This window comes from Triplophysa dalaica, chromosome 21 (genome assembly GCF_015846415.1).
Source record: "Triplophysa dalaica isolate WHDGS20190420 chromosome 21, ASM1584641v1, whole genome shotgun sequence".
Classification (NCBI taxonomy): Eukaryota; Metazoa; Chordata; class Actinopteri; order Cypriniformes; family Nemacheilidae; genus Triplophysa; species Triplophysa dalaica.
In genome coordinates this window covers 14,431,951-14,443,833 of record NC_079562.1, presented here as the reverse complement: position 1 = coordinate 14,443,833, position 11,883 = coordinate 14,431,951, and the positions used below count along the sequence as shown (strand labels likewise).

The window sequence follows — 11,883 nt, the reverse complement described above, 5'->3', positions numbered from 1 at the left end:
CATAAAATCTATTATAATTTAAATGTATGTGTCACATTTATCCCCTAGCCGCTAGAGGGCGACTTGCCAAACCCGACGTCATCGAATGACTGAAATCTCGCGATATTACAGCGCCTACCGCCGCGTCTTCCTTTTCCGGGACACTCTCAAGATGGTAGGTTGACATCTTGTTTGCGATTTACTCAAATACAACAATCCACATTAATCTACATTATATATCACGCATATCAGAGTGTTTGTTGTGAACCTAACGAGGATAATTGTTGGTGCACATTTTCCGGCCATTATTTTTCCTGAGAGATGGTTGTTTTCGATATTATCCTCTATGAATCATAGCCTCAGTGCTGCTAGGTAGAAGAGCGCATTTGATTCTCACGACCATGTTTATAATCATTTTCTTACGAGCTTGATATGTCATAGACTTTATAATAATAACGTGTAGACATTTATTTGAAATGATGTTGTGTTGAAACGAGTTTGTCAGATAGCTGACTAGCACTAACGGCGCTCCAGAGGCCCGTGAATAAACTCCTGTTTGTGATTGTCACAGGCGGATGTTGAACAGAAGAAGAAGCGCACCTTCAGGAAATTCACCTACAGAGGTGTGGACCTGGACCAACTGCTGGACATGTCCTAGTGAGTGTCACGAATGTCTCGTAATCGCTGATCCAAGAGAGATCTCATGAAAAATCTGTCACTGCCATGTTGCCATTTTCCTTTGAATGTACCGGGATGGTGATTCACAGTAAGACCTGAAATATGACGCATTAATCTAGTTGTTATGTTGCATCTAATTGAGTTCTGGTGAAAACATACTTTATTCTCAACTCCCAGTTGTTCCTCTAGGAAGTCCCATGGGTTCCAGTATTCACATGGAGTACAAAAGTGTCTATATAGAGCAAAACTGCAAGTAAAGCTCTGCGAATGAGACTTGGATCTGCGTAGTCTGCAGAAAAAGTTGAAAAAGAGCCTATTTGTCAACTTTTGCTGTATGTTGAATGCTTCGCAAAACCAGTGAACGGAGAAAAACTCTTATCTTGTGTAGAATCCTTTAATTAATGAAAACGCAACACTGTCGCAAATTGTGTGGTCAATGCATTCTAGTCTCAAGCATGAGAAGTGTTGATCTATCAGCAAAAAATGTATTAAACCATGTATTGATCAATATCTGACAGCGTTTGAAAGCATCGGTTTTGATGGAAGCGTTGGGTGTTGAGCAAGAGATCATTGAGCATGCTGATGAATCTGCTGTTTTTTCTTTAGCGAGCAGCTGATGCAGCTGTACTGTGCCCGGCAGAGGAGAAGGCTGAACCGTGGCCTCAGGAGAAAGCATCAGTCCTTTCTGAAACGGCTCCGCAAGGCCAAGAAGGAGGCACCACCCATGGAGAAACCTGAGGTTGTGAAAACTCACCTGAGAGACATGGTCATCCTGCCGGAGATGGTTGGCTCTATGGTCGGCGTGTACAACGGCAAGACCTTCAACCAGGTTGAAATCAAGGTGAGCAATTGGCACCCTGATCTCATAAAACACTGTGTAGATTCACATGGATTAGAACAGTTTTATAATTATTCATTTGTTTGGTGTCTGTCTTCAGCCTGAGATGATCGGTCATTACCTTGGAGAATTCTCCATCACATACAAGCCTGTTAAGCACGGTCGTCCTGGTATTGGAGCCACTCACTCTTCCCGCTTCATTCCTCTGAAGTAAAGAGAAATTGAATGTGTAAATAAAAGCCTCCAAAGCTTCTTCGATCTTGTCTGCCTCTTTTTTGTGTTCATCTTTCTTTGCTGGAAGGTTAATTATTTATTTATTGAAAATGGTTATGTTGGATAACACAAGACAATAAAACGCAAGTTGCACATTTTAAATTAAGGTTTGGTGTGCTATTTTTAATTTTATGTAAATACTAAATACAAAAAATATTAGTTATTTGATGTTCACTATGAGTGCAGTGAGCTATCTGAAAGGAAACTCACTTTTCTAACTTCATGTCTTTCAAAAGCTGTTTGATTTAAAAGATGTTTTGAGGAATGTTTCAGTGGTTTTGTGTCCATGTATCCATTTGTTACAGACGATTTTTGAGAATGTTTTGTGTTGTGCATAAAAGGTTTTGAATGGTGTGTATGAGGACAAGTTGAAACATTTTCATGGTACTTAAAATAATTTTCATTTTTGGGTTTCACTTTTTAAAATAAAGGTGCTTAAAAGGTTCTTCACATCGATCCCATAGAAAAAACTTTTTTGTTAAACAAAGAACCATTCAGTTCTTGGGCTCTTTAAAGAACTATCTCTTATCTTTTACAATCTGAATAACCTTTTTTCACCTTAAAGAACCTTTTGTGAAAACGAAAGGTTAAAGGTTCTTTCTTGAACTACTATGACGAAAAGTTTCTTCTATGTCATTGTGAAGCATCTTTATTTTTTAAACATTTGTAAAGGAGACGGTGCATTCTTGATTGTTTTAAAGTTTTATTAATATGACTCAAGTCAACAGTGTAAGTTTAAAAGTGTTTGGTAAAGTCTGGTTGGTGTGGTGTTATGTATTGTGTAGTAATGCAAGCAGTTTTCCTAAACAATTATGCAGGATGACTTTATAGCACAGAATGTGCTTCTGAGATGAGGCACTGAAACTAAAATATCAACATTTTGAATGTTTTAGAGTTTGCCTGCAGGGGAGAATTTTGAACTGTTTTATTATCTTCAAGAAGTCATATGGGCTGTGTGAAAAGAATGTGACGCAAAGTTAAATGGAGCTTTTATTTCAGAGTCACCCTTTAAAGCATTGTTTCTGGAGCAGGAAACAAATCTGCTTTTCATTTTTAAGGAACTGAAATGTTTCACTCTTTACCACATCTGAATAACTGAATGGATCTTAGTTAATACAAATTAGAGCAATAATTTACAATTCAATACCACAGAGTTTAGCTAAATAAAAATGAACAAGATTTTTACAAAACAGTGTAGCAGCTATGCGCTTGTAATATTATAAAATTGAAAATAATGTATAAACACACATGAGAATATGGACAGTATCTGAGTATGTATTTATGACTTTTACACCCGGTTTCACAGACAAAGCTAAAGTCTAGTCCCAGACTAAAATGAACATGTGAGCTGTCTAAACTGAAAATAATGTGCCATTGTTTTGTCTCACGATGCACACCAGTAATGTTTATTTCTAAAGCATTTTTATAAAAACGACTTTAATATCCTAATTTAATTAAGGCAGAGTCCTGGTTTAAGCCCTACCTGTGAAATCTGGCCATAATTGTTTTTCATGGAGAAAAACAACAACATTGTTAATAAGAATGTCTCTCTCAGCTGTACCCTGAGTCTTTTCTTTGCAGTCTTATAAGAGCAACATATCAATACATTTTAACTTTTAGTTAATTCTTGCACTTAAATTTGCCGTCTGCTGAGGTCTCTCTCACAGTACCGCTGGACTTTGGGGAAGTCGTTGGCCTTATCAAGTCTGGTTGAGATTAAGAGGGTGATTTAGGGGCGGTTTTTGGTCTCGGTGCATCCTCTTGAGGTTTGGTGATGTTCTTTGTGGCGGCCACCTCCTGTTTGGGTTTTGAAATGGTTGCTGGCTGCCACAGGAAGAATTCATGTAAGAGAGTATTCACCGTGTCAGGACACTCCATCATGACCATGTGACTTCCATCATCAATGACCTTCAGGAACCCCAGCAAGAGGATCTATGAGAAAGCGATTTAGGATGAGTCAAAAGCAAATAATATATTGTGATGTTTGGTTTTTGATGTGATGTGCAAGAAGTCATTTTGATCGGAATGCCAGTTTAAAATAGTAAAATACAACCAATTTTATTTACGAATGATTGAACATAAACAAAACCATTCTACCTCTGCCATGCGTTGGTCTTCTTGTACCGGTACAAACTTGTCGTACATGCCGTGGACAAGCAGTACAGGCACTGTGAGTTCAGCGTGATAAACCTCATCACCTTCAGGCCAGTACTGTCCGCTCATCATGGACCGCAGAACGAAGGAAGAGACGTTGAAGGCATTCTTTTCTTTTAGTAATTTCTTTTCTCTTGCTCCCTGATGGGCAAACCCGGCCCTTCAAGAAACAAAAAGGACCTTTAATACTGACTAGAAATAAGACTAATATGTCTCGTGCACCACCAGGTCTGGTATTCTTACATGAGGAAGCTCCAGGTGAGGCACGGAGACAGTAAGTTAAGGACACATGTGGGCAAGTTGAAGACGGAGCAGAGACCCGGCTCGAGTGCTGTTGGACCACCACCGTTCATCATAACAACCTTGTGAACCTGCTCCGGGTACTCGTGAGCCAGGAAAGTGCAGAATGAGACTCTGCATAATAAATGCTAAAATTAGTGGAAAAACACATTTCTTATGACATTTTGAAAAATGTTGGTAACCGAACAATGTACCCATTCACTTCTATTGATAAGACACAAAACCAGTGAAAGTCAACGGGCACTGCCATTGTTTGGGTACCAACATTCTTCAAAATGTCTTCTTTTGTGTACTGCAGAAGAAAGTAAGTCATGCAGGTTTGAAATGACACGAGGGTGCATTAATGAAGACAGAATTTTCATTTTCAGGTGAACTATCACTTTAAGCACTGTATGTGAACCAACGATAATTCCTCACCCATAGGAGTGTCCTACTAAAATATTCCTCCGTTTGGCATATCTTTTGAAAATGATCCTCACATCCTCAGCCAGTGCGTAAAACGTGTAAGCAGCGGGGATCTGTGGAACTGAACTCGAACCGTGACCAACCAAGTCTGGGGCGATGACCTCATAGCCAAGTTGGGAGAAATAGTCCAACTGACTTCCCCAGATATCCAGCGATCCCCCGACCCCGTGTATGAAAAACAAGGCCACGTCAGGATGAGTACCTTTACAGCATGTGATCTTCCGCTCACAGTCGATCACAATGGAGCGTTTAGGTTTGCGGGGTCTGCGCTGGGGTGGTTGCTGTTCCTGCTGGGGCGCCGGTTTGATATCTAGAGGTTGTCCTGCAGCTGACCCTGGTGTGGGCTCTGTGTTCTGAACCGCTGCTGGAGCATAGTTTTCGGTAGTGTCTGTGTCCACAGTGCTATCTCCGTTTTGATATCGGACCCATTCTGGATGAGTAGCTTCGTTGACGTTCTCGATCAGAAGTTGTCCGTTTCGATAAACTGAGATTTTACGCTTGCAGCTCACTGAACCTCCTTCCCCAGTCCCGGGTTCTTCAACAACTGGTCTGTCTGGGATAATATGCCGAATTCTCAGAATTCTTCCTGGTTTCACCTCCACAATTTCAAATCCATCGGTGGGCTCAGAGGATTCAATAGGGACCACCACATTAGTCGACTTTCCTGTGAAGCAACAGAATAATCCATCCACAAAGCTAGTCAGCATGGTGAACACCTAAAACAAAAAGGACAATTTCATGCAAATGTCATTTAAATTATAACCTGTGGTATCTTGCACCAAGACTCTTTTGAGTCAGAAGTTGCTAGGTGGCATCCCTATACTTTGCTGGTCCAGAGCATCCCACAGATTCTTGGATTGAGGACTGGTAAATTTGGACAAGAACAAGATTGGGGATATGTGGCCTGAAATGATCTTTAGGTAAACGGTATTGCAGCATCCTCATTAATGTTTCCCAGAACATAACACGTACATTACACTGGGATGTGCTGGTCAAGCATATTTCATCCAATGCAACTCCACCGTACATCCTATAGGACTTTAGGGATCTACTATATTGGTGCCAGGTAGCAGTAAACACCTTCAGGGGTCTTGTGGAGTCCATGCCCCAGCAGGTTGGCAGTGTGGTAAGGTCCAACAGCACATGAAACATGTCAACATATTTTGGCTCACCAGTGTACAGTAATTTTTGATAAAATAAGTCAAGCTGTTGATCCATGTAATTTAGATAAATAGGAAAGCCCATTCTGGATCTCGAAGGGTTGAGGTCATCGCTTAATTCTGACTACAAATATCATCTTCATTCATGATTTAGGACTTTTCAGTGATATTCTAGTTAGTCTCCTATAAATAAATCTGTAACAAGCTTTACAAACAATAAGATGATAGACGTTTTTCTCTATTTCTAGTTTGCTTGATGCGTATTAAGACAAGCCATTTAATTCATTTCAACAAATGTGAGAATGCCCAGTAAGCATCACTGCACTCAAGTTTTTTAGTGTTGTTCACTTTATGGTCCACATTTACATTTCATTGCACATTATCTTTGCATAAGCATAAATGTAATGTTGTGAAATACCTTGTTTGCACTCTGTTTTTGTGTATTTAACATCATCTTGTAAATAATATATCAACAGTCTCCTCTGGCTCAGCCATGCATTTTTCTTTATTTTTCATGGACATTGCAGTGGATTTAGAAAGGTTTAACTTTTTGTCATCCCTGCCTGTGGCTGTGCTATCTACTCTTATCTTCATATAAGAGCTTTCCTGTTACACAAAACTAATGGTTCTTTAAAGGTTTGCCGTATAGAAGGCCAATCTCTTTCATACGTTTTTTAACATTTGAAAATGTTGTGCCACAAAGATGCTTTTGTGAAACAGAAAAGTTCTTCACATGTTAAAAGGTTCTTTATGGAACCATTTAGACAAAAAAATATTCTATGGTATCGTGTAGCACATTTATTTTAAAGAGTTGATTTTAATTGTGAGACAAAGGTAGATATAAAGCTGTCCTGTTAACAATGTGACCCTTCCCTTAATGTGGTGTTAACAAAGAGAATATTTCAACATAATGAATGGTTCCGTATACTGTGTTAGGTTATATGAGACCAGTCTTCTTTTTGATTGCACTTATGCTTTTATTGTACTTATGCTGTCCCAATTGCTTCCATTGCTTACCCCCCCTGTAAATTACTTTCGATAAAAGCGTCTGCTAAATGTAAATATTGAATACTTTCAACTAAATAATTTACTTTCAACAGGCAAATACTTAATTTTCTCTTGTCATCATAAAAAAATATATTTGTTGGAAAAAAATTGTTGCGAAATTAGAAACGGTAAAGAGAATAACACCGTTCTTCGGGATTTGCTCTGCATTCTGGATTATCTCCAGTTAAAGGTATGAAATTGTTAGACAATGTATTTTTTGCAGATAAAGTAAAACATCTTACCTGTTTACAATTGTTTCCGATGCATTAAAAAGCTGATTGTATCTGCCTCTCTTTGGTGCGTATTAAAAAAGGAGGTTGGTAATCTGCTACCAACAATCCAATAATCTAATCTAAACAGGAGTCTGTCCCACATTAAATGAACAACCGATGATATTTTAGATCTTATATTATGTTAAACAAATAAATAACAAACAGTTTTGTCAGCTTTCAACATACTCTGTATTCCAAATCTACGTGCCAACATGGCCACAGTAAAAACTCCAGATTAGAGCGGATTAGACCTGTTGAGCATATGCTGTTAAAGACCAGCCTCATTGAAAACAAAACACAGTAAAGCCAATATCACGTAGAACTCATCTATTATAATCTACACCTTGATCTTAAGGTTGATATGAGAATGACACAAGACACAATTTTAAACCTTTATTTTGACTCAAAATAATAAAAAAAATAGTTAAACCTCAGACATGGAACCTGGGAAGTAAACAAACAAAAATACAATTCAAATGTAGGTATATTTGCAGTCATAGTGGTTGTAACGCTGTAACACATGGAGCAGGATTTAGACTAGATTTAAGATGGGCTGCACTTAGCACACTTTACAGTCCCCTTTACAGGACACTAAAATCCAAGAGCTTTTAAAAGCCTTCACTCAACACTTTCGTCAAAGTCAAACGCATGCATGCATGCTTTGTTAATCTTGATAGTTTCAAAACCCTGAATCTTTTTAATAACACACCAAAAAACGTTTCCAGTACAGAACCTGAAATGCCCAAGACAATAAACTGCTGACTCAACATCTCCAAACATTGTGCCTCCAGTCCAAACATAGGCACAAAGTACTATGGATACATTGTTGGCCCTTTTTATTGTACCTGATCCTCACAACCACAGCCCACTGTCTCCCTCTGCAGGTTAAGAGATGAACCGCTACACATTAGAACCTCAAATCTTTGAACTGCAGCACAAAAATGTACAAATTCAGATAACAAAGCAGAGGCATAAGTGATGTCTAACTTGGGAAATGCAAAAGGATCATCACACGAGGTTTCCTTCAGATAAGAACCAGTAATTCATAAATATCGGAAGGCAGTGGACAGCACTATAAGCGTATATTCGGAGGGAAGAGTTAGTTTATTGTTTACAAAATCATTATCCTGTGACATAGGTGATGGATAAACAGTCCTAACAGTGCATTCATGCTCAAGTTTGCACTTGTTAGGAAGACCAACATATTACCCACACAAAATCCTACATCTAAATTGGCTTTAGAGCATTTCCTTTGGACAACGAGTGTGCTGAGTTTCTGTGTATGTGAGGAAAGCAAAGGGTCTCAGCTTAAATTAATGAGGGTGCTTTGAAACTTAAATTGCCTTAGTGTCCTAACAATCATATCTTCTCACAACAGTTCACAGCACGCATTCTGGACATTCCTTATTATGTGCTTGTTAAATATATATCGCTTTCCCCGACCCCCCCACCGCCCTTCAGAATTCAGCAGATCCATCAAAGCTGAAAAGTGAAAGCCAGTCGTGCCCGCGGCGTGTTCCCATCCGGACAGACAGTCTGAGTGAGGGACACTGACCGCATCAGGAAGCACTCAGTATAATAAAGCACACCGTAAGTCACATTGTTTTCGTTTCGTTCTTTCGGAGGTGAAGTTCCTGTGTGGTGTGTCGGTGTTTGAATGTTCTGAGAGAGCTGGGCTTTGTCGAGTCTGTCTGCTGTTGGTTGGAGGGTTCCTCTAAGAGTCCTCGTTCATCTCCTGGCTGTCTGTTCGGGCGATTTTGCGAGGAGGTGCCGGGCTGCCACTCTCCCCTTCTGCTTGCTCCTGCTCTCGCTTTTTAGCTGCGTTCTGGAACACCATACAGAGGGAAAATTACTCATTTAAATTCATCTTATGCATTTACTAATATTGGTTTTTATAAATGTATCGTTATTGACCATTCAAAATATTGTCATTTAATCCATCATCCATAACTTTATGAGTTGCTCTTGAATCTTTCAGGTAGGGCTGACATAAAATAAGGGCTGTCAAACGATTAATCATGATTAATCACATCCAGAATAAAAGTTTGCCTTAACATAATATCTGTCTGTGTTCTGTGCATATTAATTTTGTATTCATAAAAAAACAACCCAGCATATATTTTAAATATATATAAAAATTCATACAAGTATAATAAATTCATACAAATATTTCCATAATATAAAAACATGTTTTTGTGTTTATAAATACAAACTGAATGTGCACAGTACACAGAAACATATTATGCAAACACAATTTTTATTCAAACTTTTATTTATTTCTCTAAACTATTGCGAAACTTAAAAGATTAATTTTATTTATATTTTATGTACGGCTGACAAACTTTTAAGTTTCGCATGAGTAACAGAAAGAAACTTACTGTTCCAAAGAACTTTAATACTCGAATGAATTAAGCTAAAATAACAAACACTTGCCTTTTTGTCCCATTGTTGATGAAGGTAACGCAAGAGAATGTTCGTCTTCTCTGTGACTATGACTGTGAAGAGAAGGACAAGAAGTCAATTAAATGTTGGGCGTATAACGAAACTAACAGGGTTCACCAGGACATTCAGTCACATCTAGTTTTTAATTTGTGATCCTGTTGTCAATAGTAAAAAAGGTATAAAACGTAATTTCACAATATTCATGTATCTGTGATCATGTCAAATGCTAGATACACAACAAGCACTTACTTTGTTCTGAGGGATACTCTCGTGTAGGAAGATACACTGACGGCCTTCTGTTCTGTGAAAGAAAAGTAACAGACGGAAATATAAATGAAACCTGAGAATGTAATTCACAGATATAGTGTCAAAATGCTCACCGAATATTTAGAAAGAGGATTTTGCCATTGAAGGCTTAGTTCACATAAAAATGAAAATTTGCTTTGGTAAATGACATTCACTTTCCTGCACAAATCATTTGCTGAGATCTAATATACATATACACTTGGCAAGAAGTAAACACTGGTCCAGAAGCACTTCCAGTGTCAGTTTTTATTTATGTATTTATTATTAGTGTTTTTTCCTTGCGTATATAACTGTAACCACGTATTTTGTTCAAATCTTTGTGTAACTTAAACAGTAAGTTAGACCAGCGCTGAACCAGCAAAACACATTTTTTTTGTAAACTAACGCTTGAAAAACATTCAAACTTTACATCTATCAAGACTGAAAATCTTACCGATGCCTTACATACAGAGTCTGCGTGAAATCGGCTGAAGTTAGTCTTGTTATACACAGGTAGTCCTTTCAGGAAATCTGCCTAAAAAGGTTTTAAAAGGAAGAAAGGAGGTTAGAATCGAACGTTAAATATACCAGAAGTGCTTAAATAATACATCTGACAGATACATGTCTACAGGGGGAAGACACATTTTCCTTGAGATTTCTCTTCCCACTCTTGTGTGGATTTTCATTTTTAGGCGTCGAGGACAAACTTCAATGTGACATAATGAATCCACAGATTTTAGTTATATAGTTCATAGTTATAATGCTACTGCTTTGTACTGTGCAAATAATGTGCATGTTTATGCATATAATGATTTATACCATATAACTGTTTATAGATCATATCCATTTATTTAACAACACCAACAAAAGCAAGATATGATAACAGAAAGCATGAGATTTCTCCAGTTATGACAGCAGGGACCCTATGGTCTCTTATTATAATGCAAGATTCTGAATTCGTATAAACAAAACATTTTGCACATGAAAACATTCTGTATATTATTTCCAAACATATATATAACCCCGTACAGCGATGCATGTCAACATTTGGGCGTTGTCAGTGAACCACTGGGTGTTTTGAGGTTGTGCTAAGCTTTAACTGTTTAATTCAAGAGAATTTTCATAGATATTTGATCATATAACAGTAAAATATTAAAAACGGAGAGAAGCTGAACAAGTGCGAAAGAGTGTCGAGCTCGCGCCTCAAAGCACTGCTAACGCTAGCTAACGCATTAGCACTGACAAACCATGTGACGAGTTTAAGATTATTCAGACACTAACACGGTTGAGAAAGATACAGGATCTCATTCTTTAACTTGTTATTCAAAACCAACAAATATAACAATCATATAAACATTTATTTCACTACGAATGTGAGTGTTACACAGTGAATAGGACTGTTAGCATGAAGCGGCCTAGCGTGCTAACTGACTCAACAGTGTGACAGATGAAAAACAACAAACGTCTTTCATTCCTGTAGTATTTAGGACAGTGTTTAAGTGCTCGGTTCTTTAAAACTATTGTAATATATCTGTGACATGGCAATTTGAGGAAATAATGAGGTTGAAAACTTACTTTGTCCATGATGATACGAGTCCAGTCCTGTAGGTGTGCTCAGACAGGCAAGAACACCGAAAATCGATAGAGCTGAACCCAGTACTGCTCACGCATTCACCACCACCGACACCAATACACAACCCAACATATACCAGCGGAAACACAAAGAAATGCGTGACTAAAATATACACAGAAGAGCTACACAACACTACAGCACAAACCTGACGGACTTCCTATACACCGACTATACTGACTGTCATCTCTCTCTCTCTCTCTCTCTCTCTCTCTCTCTCTCTCTCAAAATGGTAGTCACATGTCCCCCGGAACTGTCTGCGTTCCTACATTCTTCAAAATATATCCTTTATGTTTCACAGAACAAATATATTTATAAATTAATATTTCGTAATATAGCAGTCAATGGTGCCTCAACACT

The 11,883-nt window shown here is 38.2% G+C and overlaps 3 protein-coding genes across 4 annotated transcripts; 1 reads left to right on the top strand and 2 right to left on the bottom strand.

The window, feature by feature from the left end:
- The first annotated feature begins 58 nt into the window (after window positions 1-58).
- Window positions 59-1,748, top strand: rps15 (ribosomal protein S15). Its single transcript, XM_056734936.1, has 4 exons — window positions 59-154; window positions 551-636; window positions 1,264-1,498; window positions 1,596-1,748. The coding sequence occupies exons 1-4, from the start codon at window positions 86-88 to the stop codon at window positions 1,707-1,709; spliced, it is 504 nt and encodes a 167-aa protein (XP_056590914.1). The 5' UTR covers window positions 59-85; the 3' UTR covers window positions 1,710-1,748.
- A 1,736-nt stretch (window positions 1,749-3,484) lies between these two features.
- On the bottom strand, window positions 3,485-5,394 carry abhd8b (abhydrolase domain containing 8b). The gene is made up of 4 exons (XM_056735266.1): window positions 4,640-5,394; window positions 4,166-4,336; window positions 3,866-4,082; window positions 3,485-3,700 (listed from the first exon to the last, which is right to left on the bottom strand). The coding sequence occupies exons 1-4, from the start codon at window positions 5,392-5,394 to the stop codon at window positions 3,485-3,487; spliced, it is 1,359 nt and encodes a 452-aa protein (XP_056591244.1).
- Window positions 5,395-7,546: 2,152 nt separating this feature from the next.
- On the bottom strand, window positions 7,547-11,735 carry dda1 (DET1 and DDB1 associated 1). 2 transcript variants are annotated; one of them, XM_056734850.1, is made up of 5 exons: window positions 11,469-11,735; window positions 10,363-10,428; window positions 9,858-9,909; window positions 9,600-9,661; window positions 7,547-8,991 (listed from the first exon to the last, which is right to left on the bottom strand). In XM_056734850.1, the coding sequence occupies exons 1-5, from the start codon at window positions 11,475-11,477 to the stop codon at window positions 8,881-8,883; spliced, it is 300 nt and encodes a 99-aa protein (XP_056590828.1). In that variant the 5' UTR covers window positions 11,478-11,735; the 3' UTR covers window positions 7,547-8,880. The 2 variants fall into 2 exon arrangements, with proteins under 2 accessions (XP_056590828.1, XP_056590827.1); XM_056734849.1 differs by having other exon boundaries at window positions 10,348-10,428; window positions 11,469-11,731.
- Window positions 11,736-11,883: the final 148 nt, after the last annotated feature.

Coding starts and splice junctions, on each gene's coding strand:
- rps15 (XM_056734936.1), top strand. CDS start 86: ATGACTGAAATCTCGCGATATTACAGCGCCTACCGCCGCGTCTTCCTT. Junction 637..1,263: donor CAACTGCTGGACATGTCCTA/GTGAGTGTCACG, acceptor TTTTTTCTTTAG/CGAGCAGCTGATGCAGCTGT. Junction 1,499..1,595: donor TCAACCAGGTTGAAATCAAG/GTGAGCAATTGG, acceptor GTCTGTCTTCAG/CCTGAGATGATCGGTCATTA.
- dda1 (XM_056734849.1), bottom strand. Junction 9,910..10,347: donor ACTCTGTATGTAAGGCATCG/GTAAGATTTTCA, acceptor TTTCTTTCACAG/AACAGAAGGCCGTCAGTGTA. Junction 8,992..9,599: donor ATCAACAATGGGACAAAAAG/GCAAGTGTTTGT, acceptor ATGGTGTTCCAG/AACGCAGCTAAAAAGCGAGA.
- abhd8b (XM_056735266.1), bottom strand. CDS start 5,394: ATGCTGACTAGCTTTGTGGATGGATTATTCTGTTGCTTCACAGGAAAG. Junction 4,337..4,639: donor TTAGTAGGACACTCCTATGG/GTGAGGAATTAT, acceptor TTTATTATGCAG/AGTCTCATTCTGCACTTTCC. Junction 3,701..3,865: donor AAGACCAACGCATGGCAGAG/GTAGAATGGTTT, acceptor GCTTTCTCATAG/ATCCTCTTGCTGGGGTTCCT.